Source organism: Macrobrachium nipponense, chromosome 7, assembly GCF_015104395.2.
Source record: "Macrobrachium nipponense isolate FS-2020 chromosome 7, ASM1510439v2, whole genome shotgun sequence".
NCBI classification, from domain to species: Eukaryota; Metazoa; Arthropoda; class Malacostraca; order Decapoda; family Palaemonidae; genus Macrobrachium; species Macrobrachium nipponense.
In genome coordinates, this window is record NC_061109.1 from 9494371 (window position 1) to 9511525 (window position 17155).

The window sequence follows — 17155 nt, forward strand, 5'->3', positions numbered from 1 at the left end:
GACTACCTTCTTTTACGTATTTAACATTCATGACATAAAATTCTCTCATCCAACTATTCTGCACATTTATGGAATTTATCTATCTGTGATTAATGCCAACATTAGAGGTACAGCTGAGCACCACTCTTATAAACAAAATACAAATCCCAAATCCTCCGTCTGGTGGGGAGGAACATAAAGAAGAGGAAATAGATGGAGGGGAGGGCTGCACCATTTCTTCTTTAAAACATGTCCACACCTCTCTCGGAAAATGATATTGTTATGATACAATAAAGTTTTGTACATACTTACCCGGCAGATATATACGATTAATGGCCCGCCCAGCCTCCCCTCAGGAGACAGGTGGAAGAAAAAATCTGATTAGAAAATGGGAATGGTTCCTAGTCCCGCCACCCAGCGGCGGTAGGGTAGATCACCTGACCTACCTGTAGCGTGTGCCGCGAAATTTGAATTTCTGTCGGGGACATCGGAGACTGTAGCTAAGTACGTATATATCTGCCGGGTAAGTATGTACAAAACTTTATTGTATCATAACAATATCATTTTTGTACATGCAACTTCCCCGGCAGATATATACTTAGCTGATTGGCACCCTTGGTGGAGGGTAAGAGACAGCTAAATAGTAAAAATAAAAACAGGAAACAACACAGTTGTAGGTCAAAGACCTTGGTTCTTACCTGATTGGGCAGAAGACTTCATGGATACTGTCTATGAGTCTGCTTTGCCTCAAGAGTTTCAGCGAGGTAGTGACCTATGACTGAAAACTCCTCTGGATCTTGTCAATGGGGGCTTCCCACTTACATGACAGAACAGTGTTAAGATCTTGGTCAATGGGGGCAAATCCACTTACATGACCAAACCTTTGCCTGCAGTACTATCAAGGAGCACAAAACCAATCCCGACCACCTGACCATTTCTAACCCGTGTTAGAACTACAATTGAAAGAGGTTCCACAAACCTTCTTTCAAACAACCATAAAAAACACCACCAAATTAAAATACAACTAACCTAACCTAACAAGGATTAGTCTCAGCTCCCTGTCCCAGCACCGAATCTGCAGATACGTAGGGCCCCAACGAGAAGCACTTATCGTAAGTTACTCTTACGTCTCTTAAGTTGCGAGATGCAAATACCGAGTTGCATCTCCAGTAAGTAGAGGCCAGAATATTGTTTAGAGACATGTTTTTCTGAAACGCCAGAGATGTCGCAATGGCCCTTACTTCATGTGCTTTCACTCTCAGGTGTTTAAATTGTTCTTCATCGCATGTCGCATGCGCTTCTGTAATGATGCTCCTCATAAAGAATGCCAGAGCATTTATAGAGATGGGCCTTCTAGGGTCCCTGACAGAACACCAGAGACTGTCCAGGTTGCCCTTAAGTTTCTTTTTTCTATCTAGGTAAAATTTAAGGGTCCTGACAGGGCACAGGGATCTTTCTGTCTCTCTTCCCACTAAGGGAAAGAGACCTTTTACCTTGAAACTTCTAGGCCATGGTTTCGAGGGATTCTCATTCTTTGCTAAGAATAATGGTTTAAAGGAGCAGATTGCTGAATCCCCTTTAAACCCTACTCTCGCATCCAGCACTTGTAACTCGCTGACTCTTAGCAGTTGCCAGAGCTAGAAGAAACAGCGACTTTCTCGTCAGATCCCTGAAGGACGCCTGTTGAGGAGGTTCGAACCTGTTCGATACCAAGAATTTCAAGACTACATCTAGGTTCCAACTAGGAGGTCTAGAGCACTTTTTCTTGGTATTTTCAATAGATCTGATCAGGTCATGCAGGTCTTTATCCTTCGCGATTCTCAGGTCCCTGTTCCTAAATACTGGGGATAGCATACTACGATAACCCTTAATTGTAGACACAGCAAGGTTACATTCCTCTCTTAAAAAGAGAAGGAAGTCGGCAATCATGGTCACAGAGGTATTGGATGAGGATAGCTTCTTTGTCCTACACCATCTCCTAAAGACTTCCCACTTCGATTGATAAACTCGCAAGGTTGATGACCTGCGGGCTCTGGCGATCACACTAGCAGCTTTGCGCGAAAAGCCTCTCGCTCTGACGAATCTTTCGATAGTCTAAATGCAGTCAGGCAGAGAGCGGGAGGTTTTTGTGAAACCTGTCGAAGTGGGGTTGTCTGAGCAGATCTCTCCTGAGCGGAAGAGATCTGGGGAAGTCCACCGTCCATTCCAGTACCTCTGTGAACCAATCCTGAGCGGGCCAAAACGGAGCGACCAGGGTAAGTTTTGCTCCTGTTGAGGAGAGAAACTTTCTCATCACTTCCCCCACGAGTCTGAATGGGGGAAACGCGTAGGCATCTATTCCTGCCCAGTCCAGAAGTAGGGCGTCTATCACTATTGCCCTCGGATCCGAAATGGAAGAGCAAAAGTTGTCCAGTCTCTTGTTCCAATTCGTGGCAAACAGGTCTATGTGTGGTCTGCCCCAAAGGTTCCACAACATCTGGCAAACGTCTAGATGGAGAGTCCATTCTGTGGGTAGGACTTGATTTCTCCTGCTCAGTAGGTCCGCTCTTACGTTCTTCTCCCCCTGAACGAATCTGGTGAGAAGCGTAATATCTCTTTCCCCTGCCCAAAGCAGCAGGATTCTTGCTGTCTCATACAGGGAGAAGGAATGCGTCCCTCCCTGCTTCCTTATGTATGCTAGAGCCGTGGTGTTGTCCGAGTTGATCTGGACCACCGAGCCTGACTTCTGGCTCGAAACTTTTCAGAGCCAGAAAGACTGCAAACAACAACTTCTTGTTGATGTGCCAGTTCACCTGGTCCCCCTTCCAGGTGCCTGACACTTCTTTCGCCCCTAGTGTTGCTCCCCATCCCAACTCCGATGCGTCTGAGAACAACACTAGGCGCGGGTTCGGCTTTAGAAGAGACAAGCCTTTGTTTCTCCTGAGTGGGGAAAGCCACCAACTCAGATCCTTTTTCCCCCCTGCTAGGATCGGGAAGGAGTCCGCAAGGTCTCCTGACCTTTGATCCCACATCTGTTTTAGGTAAAATTGTAGGGGTCTCAAGTGAAGCCTTCCTAGAGAGAAGAACTGTTCCAGCGAGGAAAGTGTCCCCAGCAGACTCAGCCACTCCCTCGCGGAGCTTTGTTCTCTCTCTAAGAAGGTAGTCACCTTCTCTATGCCCCGTTCGATTCTTTCCGGGGATGGAGACACTAGAAAACCCCGAGAATCCATCCGAATCCCCAGATACACGATGTTCTGGGTGGGGACCATCTGCGACTTCTCATGGTTGATTAACAGTCAGTCCAAGGGACTGGGCCATTCGCAAAGTCAAATGCATGTCCTCCAGACATTGGGTCTCCGACTTGGCCCAAATATGCCAGTCGTCCAGATAAAGAGATATTCTCACCCCTTCCAGATGCAGCCATCTGGCTACATTTTTCATAAGCCCCGTGAATACTTGTGGAGCCGTCGACAGGCCGAAGCACAAAGCCCTGAATTGGAAGATCCTTCCTTGTACCATAAACCTCAGGTACTTCCTGAAGGATTGATGTATCGGTACATGGAAGTACGTGTCCTGAAGGTCCAGGGAAACCATCCAATCTCCCGGACAAAGAGCAGCAAGAACCGAAGAGGTTGTCTCCATGGAGAACTTCCTCTTCTCTACAAAGCGATTCAGAGCGCTTACGTCCAGAACCGGTCTCCACCCCCCCAGGGCTTTCGGCACGAGGAACAGGCGATTGTAGAATCCCTGGGAGTGGGAATCCTGAACTGGCTCTATGGCTTCCTCCTCCAGCATCTGATCTACCATCAGAAGAAGGGTTTGCTGCATAGCAAGGTCTTTGTAATTGGCTGCAAGTTCCCTCGGAGTTGAAGTTAAGGGAGGCCTTTCCATGAAGGGGATGAGATATCCTTTTCTCAAGATAGAGAGGGACCAGTTGTCTGCTCCTCTCTGTGCCCAGGCTTCTGCGAACTCGAGAAGTCTGGAGGACTTGAATCCTATTTAGCCCTCTTGAAGGGCCTGATAGAGGACCTACCACGCTTGTCCTGATATCTTCCTCTGAAAGAGGTTCTGTGTGAAGGGGCCCCTCGAAAGGGCGCTTGAGAAGGAAAGTTTCTCCTTCCTGACGGAGGAAGCCGCTGGTCTTGCCTTCCTTGCAGACTGCGCCAACAGATCTTGAGTAGCCTTTTCCGCCAGGGAGTGAGAGATATCCTTAACCAATTTGTTCGGGAACAACTGGTTAGAAAGAGGGGCGTAGAGCAAGGACGCCCTCTGGACCTGAGAAACGGATCTGGTAAGGAAAGAGCTATAGATTGCTCTCTTCTTCAAAATACCAGCCCCGAAGAGAGAGGCCAACTCCCCCGATCCGTCCCTGACTGCCTTATCCATGCAGGACAGAATGCTGTTAAGTTATTCAGGTCCCAAAAACTCTGGATCCAGAGTCTTCCTGGCCAGTGCCCCAAGGGACCAATCTAAAAAGTTAAATACTTCTAGTACTTGGAAGAGTCCCTTGAGGAAATGATCCAGTTCCGTCATTCCCCACGTCTTGGCCGTCGGGAGGGAATGCCTTCTCGTGAAATCCACCAAGGTAGAGAAGTCCGCCTCAGCCGATGAGGGGAGTCCCAACCCCATTGGCTCTCCCGTCTCGTACCATATCCCCTGCCTGCCCGAGAGCTTGGAGGGAGGACAGGAAAAAACTGTTTTGCCCGACTCTTCTTTAGACTTAAGCCAATCGCCCACGGATTGCAATGCCTTCATCAATATGGTAGGGCGAATTTTCAGGAAAGAGGAGCTCTTCGAAGTCTTCGTGCTCGAGAAAAGAGACCGAGGAGAGGGAGGAGCAGCTGGGCTAAGAGCATCGCCGAACTCCTGTACCAGCAGGGCTGCTAAGGTATTGTAGTCGGAAAGAGCTGCTACTCTGGGGACTTCCTCCTCCGATACTTCTTCGAAGTTCTCTTCTAAGTTAATACGAGGACGTTCATGTGAAGAGACTACCTCCTCTGCAAGTCTGATAGGAGACATGCCTAAATGAGGCCGAGAGTTTGGCGGGAGAAGGACGTCTGGTCGGATAGTCGCTTCTCTCTGCAGAAGAGCGCCTACTAGGCGCCAAATGTCTGTCCGGCGAGTCGCGGCTGCCGGAAGGAGAGTGCATGGATGGCGAAAAGCGCCTGGCTGGCGCCGCGCGCCTGGTCGGCAATGAGAGCCTACTAGGGGAGGAGCGCCTGCGTGGAGAATCGCGCCTGCTGGAGGACGAGTGCGCAGCTGGCGCCTGGTGCCTGGCTGGCGCCAAGAGCTTGGCTGACCCTGCAGGCCTACTTGAAGCCGAGGGCCTACTAGGGGAGGCGTGTCTGTGAGGAGAGCTTCCCTCCTGCAAAGATCGCTTGAGAGGAGAGGATAGCCTAACAGGTGAAGAGCGTCTGTCAGGCGAAACGCGCCTATCAGGGTGAGAGCGTCTGACAGGGGAGAGGCACTTGGAGCTTCTAGGGGAAGGGCTCCTGTCCCGAGAGGCACTCCTCTTGCGAGGAGGGAGCTTAGACCTCTTAACCGGGAGCGCTATATCCTTCTTGCGGGGAGGGTCGCTAACCAGAGCGCCCATCAGCGTCGAAAGTTGTTATTGCAGGTTTACCAGGAATCATTTGGTAGTCGTCTCCTGATCGCCCTCTGCAGGCGGCGAGAGAGGCTTAGAAGAGGAAGGAAGAGCTGTACGAGAAGCAGGACTGACTGGGGCTCTCCTGGCTCTCTTCCTGTCCACAGGGGAGTCCTCTGGAAAGCATTCCGGGCTGGAGTCCAACATACTGCTGGGAGCCTTCCAGGCTCTCTTCAAGGGACGAGACTCCTCAGCCGAACTCCATCCGTGTCGAGGAGAAGCCGAGTCCGAAGAAGAAAAGCACTTCTTAAGGATGCCTTTGCTGCGGCGATCCCTGGCAGTCTGGGACGAAACTACAGAACCTGCCAAAGGGATGCCTGATCGGTGGGGATTCTCCACAACCTCCTTATGGCTTTTGACATTCCTCCTCCACTGGGCCTGGGAGTTTGGAAGAGGTCTAGACCTGGGAGCGTTGAGGAGTCGATCAGATGCCCCCTCCACTGCACTGGGAACACTGCACTCACTGATCACGTCACTCTTCCCTTGCAAAGCAAGCACTTGCGGCTCCATCCTGCATAGAGCGGCTTTCATATTAGCTATCTCCAAAGACGAATCCGCAGGTTCGGTGAAGGGAGAAGGGGCTGAAACTGTAGGAGACGATGCTAGAACTACATTTGGGTTAGGAATTAATGTGCCCTCAACTGGCTCGTTAGAACGAGACCTACTGGCGCTTCTAGACGAAGCCTTCCTAATTCTATCTTTCTCAAGCTTCCTCAAATAAGAAGAGAGAGAATTCTATCCTTCCTCATTTAGGCCTTCACATTCAGTACAAGGATTATTAATAGTACATTCATTCCCCCGATACCTCATGCATACAGTGTGAGGGTCTACCGAACCTTTCGGTAGCCTCACCTTACATCCTTCCATCACACACACTCTATATACATTACCAGAGTCTGACATTATAAGAAAAATCCAAAAGCGTAATCCAAAAACAATCCACAACAGCGTATGCCAAGCCAACGATCCAATACTTCACCAAAAGACAGTCCAAGAAGATCAACGGCAAACGAAATACGAAAATCAGGTCAGGAGGAACCAACAATGGTGTTGTTGGAACCGGCGACAGAGAAGATCTGATTAGAAAACGGGAATGGTTCCTAGTCCCGTCACCCAGCGGCGGGAGAGTAGATCACCTGACCTACCTGTTGCGTGTGCCGCGAAATTTGAATTTCTGTCGGGGACGTCGGAGACTATAGCTAAGTATATATCTGCCAGGGAAGTTGCATGTACAAAAATAATGTTTACTGTCTACCATAGCTTGAACAAAAGAATCTGGAGATGGAGCTGGGGCAGATGTTTTCACCGCAGAGAATACTGATGAAAGCTGAGGAATCACAGAAACCGAGGCTCTATGCACAGGTGCAGGGAGAGCTGGTGGTCTGGAAACTGTCATGGGGGCTCAGCTGGGACACCGAGAAGTCGCATTAACATCAGACCACCTTAGATGATGCACGGGGAAGACTGAGGGCACATGAGATGCACCAGGAACGGCAGAGCTCGATCTAGCACAGTGATGGGTAAGAGGACTGGGATCTGTCATGGTGGCTGACACAGGCCAACACAAAACACAAAGTGGGATAACACACCATCTACGGTTGGTACCCCTGATAAGACTAATGAGGTCCAAATGCTCACCATCTTCTGTGCATCCGATCCTGAAACAGAAGAACAAGATGGCTTTACTTCCACCCTCCCAAGCTGGAAAACTGCAACCCACCCAAAAGAGAGTGGGGGCAGCATAAGGAATAATATCCCCTGAACCTTTACCAAAACTTCAAAGGGCAAGGCCAGGAAAGAATGGTAAGGGATGAAACCTTCTAAAGAAATAGACACAAATGGGAGAAATCTGGACAAGGAAGAGGGAGAATGAAGGGGAACTTTAGAATCATTCATCGAAGGAGGAGAGAACGCTCCCAAGTTGGTGCCTCCGACTTCCTCCTATGCTGCCTGTTCTTGGCAAAGATCCTCCACTGTTCAGGAGACCAAGACCAACACTCCTGACAAGGATTAGTTGTTACAAGCCTTAGACCTGCATCTACTGCAAATGAATTGAGAATCAGTCTTAATCAAACCAAGAAAACAAGAGCAAGGGTAGTCAGCTAATCCAGGATATTTCCTCTCAGGCTTAGGCTTAGATGAGTTTTGGGTTTGCACAATTAAAAGTCAAAACACAAATACGTAGCACTATATCACAACATAAATCAAACCAGGAAAAACAGGGTAGAGAAAAAAATGTATGCTTTCAGGCGGAAGGTCAACTCACGTTCTACCAGCAAGGTGATAATGAAGAAATTGAAATGGATCATGAGGTGAGGACAGGATAAAAGATTAGTTTAACCAGACCTCTAAGACTAATAAAGGCTCTTCTCAGGCTGGTTCCAGGAATCAACCTGAGATAAAAAAAAAAACTAGACTATCCAAAAAACTGACTGCTTATGAACACAATCATTTTGTTAAGTGAGAAATCCCTGCCTTCAGTGAGAATTCCTGACATTGTTGGATCTCAAAAATAAATGTGTCTCTGCTGAATCCAATTTGGGCATTCAACGAGTAAGTGCTGGACATTCAGAGGAACTTGGCATCCATTACATTTCACTGGGTCAGAATGTGGGTTGTCATTAAATGACCATGAGAAAATCAACACCTATGTGGAGTCTTGCTATGATTACTTCTTAAGATCTTGCTTTTTGAGACGATGAAACCCATGGGTACAGAAGAGTTTGGCGGTTGTCTCCTCACTCATCCCAATGGCTGATCCCAGATAACACCAATTTCTTGCATCACAATTTTAATTGTTTTTTACTGGTTTCCTGCTGGCACTAGAAGATTTGCCATAATGTTAAGAACCAAATTGTTCTAAATATGAACAATAGAAAAATCTTTATTTTAGAATGTATAAAGTGTCAGTATTTTAAAGTTCAATTCATAATAGTACTTGCTATGCTATGAGGGTCCCTTACACAGTCCTCTACGGCCAATAGAGAGGTTGATCAAAAGGTTTCCATGCCTTGGTTGCCTTCTCTACAAGGGAAAGGTGGCTGTAAAAACCTGAAAACTGATGACATACAATTTCTAAGCATCTATCTCTATCATCATTTTCACCTCTGCCAACAAGGCCAAAATTTCCACAAATCTTGAAGAAAATTGGAAAAAAAATACCAGTGTCAAATTGGCTTGTCTAAATCCATTCCACACATTTAAAGCTATTTATGATTAAATGGTTTTCAGTAACTGACACGTTAATTTCCTGGTTAATATCTTTTCAAAAAAATTCTTTCAACAATGAAACATGGCTTACCTTGCAGAACCACTTGAAAGCCTGTAATGATTCTTGTGGAGTTCTGTAAACATTTGGTGAAAGGACATGCACCAGAACATCATCTACCCACTTGCGCCACTTCCTTTCATCTCTGAAAAATTAACAGTAAAAAGAAATTGGTTATCTTCAACATTATTTTCTTACAATCTGTCATTCCATAAGAATGGTTAATGGACAGGGCATACTGAAATAAGATAACAGCTCAGTGAGAAGAACATACAGCATGGTTAAGAACTATAAGAAAGCAATGGAACCACTTACAAAGCAACACTGCAAAAAACGTAATAGTCCCACACATGGCCCACAGCAGCATTACTTTCTTTCAAGGCAGCAAGAATTGACTATTTCACAGATTTGAAGGATATTTATTCCCGAACAATTTGGAAATTTGCCAAGCATCTGAGAAGTCAAATATTATTTTTTCCAAAGGCCCCTCTTAACTTGAGAGGAAAGTTATCTTTGCTTGACAACTATGGTACTAGACCTCTGAATTAAGAGTAAAAATTATTATTTAAAATAGTAGATAAAAAAAAAAGGTATCATTAAAAAGAAAGAAAAATTATATCTGTAATCACAAAAACAATTATAACTGCAGTCATAAAGATTCATTCTCATATGGCAGACACAGTAGACAAGACAAAGGATGAGTGATAGTGCATTAAAAAGTGTTGAATATTAATATTACCACTACTTTCCTTCTCCACAAACGACCCCGAGTTGAGCAGAACATTATTTGCTCAGAAGTAAAATTTTGGCATGTTAAAAGGGCTTACCAATAAATCTTACTAAAAAAAACTATGTACAGGCGGCCCTCGGTTAGTGGCAGGGGTTCCGTTCCTGGCAGCCGACGCCAAGTGATTTTCAACGCTAAGCGATTTTAAAGCCTACGGCCGCTGCACACCTTCTTTCGAAACTCTAGACCAGTCAAAGGCGCCGTAATCCCACAATGGCGCAATAAGTAAAATTATATTATGCAGTATAGTACTATAGAATTTACTGTACAGTACATTATAGCATTATAAATACTGTAAAGTGAAAAAAGTCTAGCTTTAATCCTTTGGGTGTCTACTAGTATGTAGAGATATAATAAGGTTTATACAGTGTACAGGTAGCTGTAGTGTTCAAGTTACGATCATTCGTCTTATGATAGTCCGATTTTATGAGAAACCAAATTACAATAGCCTAACTTTATTCCATCTTCTAGTTACATAAGTTCAGTAACAGCAAAAGAGAAGGATGAAAGTATGGTTTTAACGTTATACTCGTTGCGTGAACGTGTACAACCATGAACGACTGAACGAGAAAAGACTTATTTTTTTTTTTTTCCCCAAGTGCAACCGAATTGGATAACATCCGTTTGGCTTGTATTTCAATCATCGTACTACAGCACACTATTACCGTAGTTGTTATAAATGGCGCTATGTATAGAATAGAACCGAGATATCTTAATGTAATAACTTTATTCGCTATATATCAAAGATCAATCAGAAAATATACAGTTAAATATAAACCTAGTTATAACTGAAGCTGAGAAACCTGTTCAAGCTGCTAATGACTATTATTGTACATCGGCAACAAGGATAAAACTCCAGTAAACATATGCCATCAAACACAACCATAGATAAAATTGAGATAAAATTGAGATAAAATCATTTTAATCAAAACTACTGTGGTTGAAAGAACACATTTTACTGTTGGTTTCATGCCGATATAAGATTAATAACAAAGTTTGTATTACTATGATATAAAGGAGAATTGCGAATGGAATCACGTAATTTTTTTACGCTATAAACTTGCCGCCAACGTAATCTGTTAACAACAAAAAAAAGTTCACATTCACAACAAGACATATTCAATTCATATTTCCACCTAAAAACACGTTGTATAAGGAAACATAACCTTGTCTCATATAAGTCAAGTATCTAGATATTTGTTTATGCTAACTAGAAGCAAGAGAATTCGCTCAGAATTGCGTTATGGCGAAACAAACTTGTATATTCGCCATCAGCTGATTTCAAACCACAACATTGGCCGCTCCGTGGAATACTGGCTTAGATTTGCTGTAGTATTTTATAATACAATAATATGAGAATACATACAATATTATTGGATACAGTGAAGTAATGAATGTTTTTAAAGGATTTACGGAAAAGATGCATAATTAATAAAATAACACCGTGCATTTTTCAGAACAGTGGCGGACAAGAACGAACATGAAAAAACATCCCCTAAGAACGTGAAGCGTAGTTACAAAGGCTGCTTTAATTTGTATCATATTTATGTACAAAAATAAAAATACCCTATACGTAATATATTTTCATACACATTTCAAACATAAAAGCATAAACATTTAAAAAAATCAACACATCGATCTTGCACTCTTTTTAACTATATTTTCGGAAGAGCGGCAGACGGCGGCTTACAAGAACGAAGATGAAAAACATCGTATTTGATAACGTGAAGGGCAGTTTCAAAAGCTGCCTTTTCATCATATTTCAGCACAGAAATAAAAATACTCTATACGTAATACATTTTCATACACATTTTAAACATAAAAGTATGAACATTTATAAATCAACACATCCATAGCTAAATTTGGATTTATGTAACTCAATATTTTCGGCATAAAACAGCATCAGAGGCATATATTTTACCCTCATACCTATGTAATAACTCTCCATAAAATTTGTTAATATAATTTCCATAACCTTTATGGTCTGAACGGCACTTCTACAAATGTATGAACTCGTTAGACAACGGCACTGTTAACTGAAAATTGTGCCATAAAAATACTTTAAAATGCCTTATTTTTTTAATGAATATCTTTTTATGAAAGTCGTAAACCCGATTCGCCGCTGACTGATTGCGCCGTTAACCGCAGGCTGCCTGTGTAAGGTGTTTTTACCCTACTACTAATACTTATTACCTGTAACCAATATACAATCATTAATCTTTTTACAGATTTTGATCGCCTCGTCTTCACAGCAGTTATTCATTTATTTTAGTTCTAAAAGAGCAGCCATTTTTACCCTAACATCAGCTGATTTTGGGCGGGAAACACAAACTCAGGCCAGAATAGGCATGTCCGGCGCCAGCCGTTAGTTGCGGGAAGGGGGAATAAAGACTCCTGTAAGCCTTAGGGACGTATCCCAAAAGGAAGTGTGTAGCTAGCTAGGTAGTTCTTAGGCCTACTCTTAACTCTTTCATAACTGCTTAGTTTTGAGCACTGTTTCCCCAAGATATCCGAGGTATTTGGGAGCGCTCGACAGTGCGAAAAAATAATTATTTCAAAAATTCAGAAAAAATATAAATTTTATGTCAACAACATTCATTTTCTGTCCTTTTTTTCTAAATGTTAGTATTTTATGGTGGAATAGTCAGAATAAGAGTCCCAGCCCTCTAAATACGAAAAAATGTGAGTTATTAAAAAAAAAAAAAAAAAACTTTACTTTTTTTATATCTTCGTTTGTAACCCAAAACTATGAAAGTCAGGCGAATGAATTATTTTTTATGAGAAAGCCAATAAAATTCTCTAAATATCGACATATAAATCAATGGAAAACGAGTAAGTCCATCCAGTGAAAAAATTGATAGAAAAGAGGGTAAGAAACAGCGCAGTACAGGGATTTGAGCATGCGCAGTACAGAAACTACTTTGCTGGCGTATTGATACCCGAGATACATGGTCGAAGGTATGATCTAGCCTATGGAAATCGCTACTTCTCTGAAAATAAAAAAATCCCCTACCACACGCACAAAAATTTTTGGTAAATTTTACGTACCGCTACGTCAGTGTGATAGATAGGGGATAGAGTATTACGTCAGTTGTAAACTTCTCGCTGGCGATATGCTCTGTTTTCCCAGGATGACCGACAGAAAGGGGGGATAAGCTGACCCCAACACCTAAGCTTCGCACCTGCATTTGTCCTCAGTCCGCTCCCGTCTGTGACCTAGGACAGATGTATCAGCCAGCCTTCAAACAAGGCCTACCAAAGGGGGCTAACTGGCGCCCCAAACCTCAGACAAAGCCGACGCCATTTCTACAAAGGTCCACTTACATAAGGCATCCAGGTACGTCTTGAGATACAGTCATATTGCCAGTTCTTTCCCTCAGAGTCAAGTAACTATTCCACATTTTCCAATTCAAACTCCTAATTCTCAAATGACATCCCTTTGTTCCTTTCCTTGCCTCGTGGCCCCATGCCACCTTTTGGGATCATCCCAGACAGACAAAGTCTTCATTGAATACCGCATTTAAACACTACAGGTCCTCCCCAGTGTGTTAGAAAAAGTGAATAACAGTAACTTGTGCAAGAAGTCTTCCTTTCATTTTGTCTAATCTAGGAATTTTTCCAGATTGGCTGAGTCACGTGTCCAAGTCTCCCTGCTCACAAGTGCTGCCCTAACACAAGATAAATATGAGTAATTTTGGAAACCACCATTTATGTTAATCTGATTTTGGCCAGCTTTCCCCTATTGTGAGAGATAGGATTGGTCCACGTGCGGACAAGCTGCATTTACTTTTCCCAGACCATTCAACGGCCTCTTGTAAATAAATAATGTAAATTAATTAGCGGAGTTTCCTGGCGACCTATTCTAGAGTAAACATAACCAAATCAATCCTTTTAAGGTAAGTTAGAATCAAGATATTCAGCATTTATCCTTTAATATTTTCCATTTACGTACTTGGGTCCATACAAGGCCGCCCATACGTAAGAATCTATAATCATCATGTATCAGTCACTATTTTCTGATAAATGCGCAGCACGTCTTGGTTGGGTAGATTCGACAACACATGCGGAACTGTACATGGACTTGAGGCCTCCCATGGCCCCGATCACCTAGTGGAAACCGGCAGACCTAAGACAGTCCATAAAAGCCACAAAAGCCTGGGCATATGAACATAACAGTGGTCATGTCAAAAACAAAACCTGGACCATCGGTGATCAAAGGGGAGAAATGATGGAAATGTTTACTACCCGATCGCCTATTTAGACTCGGGGCTCCTAGCGACGGCTGCAGGTACAATGGCGGCTGCACTCGGTATGGGATCACGATCAGTCACCTGGCTTAGACGAATCGCTAGAATAACCTTAGGACAACAGGGCCGAACCGAAGATCTATACCTAATACAGTGGTCCCCCTGTATTCGCAGGGGATGCGTACCAGACCCCCCGTGAATAGTTAGAACCCACGAATAGTTGGAACCCCTATAAAAATGCTTAAAACCTCCTATTTTGGTAGTTAAAACTCAAGAAAAAACCACTAAACATTTTTATGCCTGGTTTTTTAAATAGTTTTATCACAAAAAGAGCATTCTATGATAAAATTGATAAAAAAAACCCCAGGAATTTGTGGATATTTCTCACAGAAAAATACTGCAAATAGGCGAATTTCCTGCAAATAATGCGGGGAAACGTTCCAGAGAGAATTCCGCGAATGTGAGAGTCCACGACTGCAATCCATCTCTGTTCGCAGAGGACTGAGAAGCTAAGGCAGGAGACAGAGGGAACAGTCCTTGAACATCCTGGGATGTAAGTCCTCGTCCGGAAAGCCTGGGACTACCAGGCCTGTCTGCGTATGTGGAGTGGCCAAAGGAACGTGGGGACACTGTCCCTGCCAAAGCACTAGACAAATTCACTGCAAAAAGACTCAAAGTATTACACAAAAACTCAATTTTGGATTTAACCAAGTCAATATCTGACTGCATTAAACGTAGTAACCTATTACCCTGAACTCATATTTTTGTTGTAAAAGGATCAATATCCACTAGAGAAGAATCTATAGACTTTTCTATTATCTTCGACTAGGTGTTACGTAATTCTAAAGAGGAGCTAGATTCAAGACTAGCTGTTGTCTATTCTCTTTCCAAGTTGATCCTTCTCTCTTTTACTTCAGCAATTTATTATCTTCTCTATCTTTTCCAAAGATCAATGCATACTTCAAAACAAATTCACCCCTCGATGATGCATGCATAGTTCGTGAGTATCGTATTTCGATGAGCCCAATCTGGTCTTAACAGATTTCAATAGGGAAGATTTGGAAGAAGAATCCACATTGGCAAATACAAACCAAAATTGAGAAGATGAATCCATATTGGCAAATACAAACAAAAATTCAAATGATCAAATTTGTAAACCAGGAAAATATATCCCAATTTTCAGAGAACTTGTTCAGCTGGTTTCATCAACAAGAGATGCATTTGACAACCAAGGCAGTCGGTGTCATAATCCCACCACCCAAAAGAGTGGGGGTACTTATCAGGAGTGGTTGTTAATGATTGTTTTAATTTTAACACTCATTGAACACACAGCAAGTAGTTGCAGATAAAGCAAATGATAGAGGGTAAGTTTAACCTCAAAAATTACCATTTTTCATTATTGATGGCTAAGGTATTTGAAATAGCTAATCATTACTGCAAAGATTTAATAATGGCTATAACCTTTACATTTTAGATACTTTACCACAAGTATATGAAGGATGTACAAAATGGAAACTTTAAATATTGCTTCTAAGAGATTGTAAAAAAATATCCTGTTTTTATGTATACATTCATCTTTGTTCTTGCAGTATACAATAATGTCTTTAAATTTACTTAGATTATATTATTTACATTTATTCAAAAAAACATACTTTTAAAAGGATAATACGTATAGGAAAAGAAGTAAAGTACTACCTTTTTCTGGTATTTGTAACCATTATTTTTGCTTTTAGCTTTTCATTTCAATTTTTCTTTTAATAACACTGAAAATAACAGTGTGTTGTGAAGATTTTGGGCAGTAAAGGTGCGCTTCTTAACGTTCAAAAGCCTCTACATCACCCATTAAATAAATTGTTTATACCTTGTTTCTTTCTGTTTCATGCTTTGCTTTCCTATATTTTTCATGCTTTACTTTTTCTATAATGTAATTTTATATTCCTTTACTCCTTTAGTTTACCCTACTCTTCTATTTTTTGTTATAATTCACAGCTCTGTATCTGTTTTCATTATTTACTTCATAACCTAAACTTACTTTTAGATAATTAACTTTATATTCCACTTATTCATTAAATTACCTTATATTCTTCTGATAACTTATTATAATTCAAAGCTCTGCATCTTTTTAATGCTTTTACTTCTTTCAATACCGAGTTTATTATTATAAAGGATTAGTTTATCCAGACCTCTGAGCCTAACAACAGCTTCTCGGGCTGGTTTTCAATACTGAGTATTAGTAATATATAGTACAGTGTTCCCCCCGTATTCGCGGGGATGTGTACCAGACACCCCCGTGAATAGTTAAAACCCGCGAATGGTTAAAACCACCACTAAAAATGCTTATAACTGCCTGGAAATTTCAGATGCCAAATGTATACCTTTAATAACATCCTACTTCAAATATACCTAAAATTACTAACCTATTACTGCATTAATCTTTGAGGTTATATATTAATATAATTTCAAAGTCATCTTAAACATTTTACCATTAAAAATATATCCCTACAGCAAATAACACAGAGAGAGAGAGAGAGAGAGACCAATGAATGGCAACATCATATATTTGACCCTCAAGAGTGAAATTATGAATTATTTCTGAGACAGAGAGAATAATAATGGGGAGAGAGAGAGAGAGAGAGAGAGAGAGAGAGAGAGAGAGAGAGAGAGAGAGAGAGAGAGAGAGAGAGAATAACTCCTAGACTTCGCTTCCTCCCTCCACCAATTCGTATATCAAACTCATTTACTCCCCCGCCCATGTTCCTCCAAGTGGATAAAAAGACTGGGAATCGCTATTTTTAATTAATCTTATTAATATTTGAAAATTAGTTAAAAGGTAAATCATTTATTTAACACTACAAAAAAACAAATAAACATACGTGAAAGAGAGAGAGAGGGGAGAGGAGAGAGAGAGAGAGAGAGAGAGAGAGAGAGAGAGAGAGAGAGAGAGACAGAGAGAGAATGTTTACTGTTTAATCTCATTAAACGTAAATTACATTTGTTAAACTAGTACTGTATATTATTTTACCATAAAATGTAGTAATGTCCTTAAAAGATATACTTATACATACACTTCCAGCCCAAACAGAGGGCGAGAGTTACCACTAGCGCATGCTAGTATCTCGTGTGGCAAAAGAGAGAGAGAGAGAGAGAGAGAGAGAGAGAGAGAGAGAGAGAGAGAGAGAGAGAGAGAGAGGGTTGTCCTTATTTAAAAGAGTGAAATGGATAGATACTGTACTTCTTTAAAATACTATCAC

General features: G+C 42.2%; 1 protein-coding gene across 1 annotated transcript in view; it reads right to left on the bottom strand.

Annotated features, from left to right (window-relative positions):
- Positions 1 to 13058, bottom strand: part of LOC135217531 (prostaglandin E synthase 2-like) — a 33290-nt gene extending 20232 nt beyond the window's left edge. The window contains exons 1-2 of the mRNA XM_064253497.1: positions 12982 to 13058; positions 8904 to 9015 (exon numbers count right to left, since the gene is read on the bottom strand). Of these exons, the coding sequence (XP_064109567.1) occupies positions 8904 to 9015; positions 12982 to 13058 (189 nt within the window). The remainder of the gene's footprint in view (positions 1 to 8903; positions 9016 to 12981) is intronic.
- Positions 13059 to 17155: the final 4097 nt, after the last annotated feature.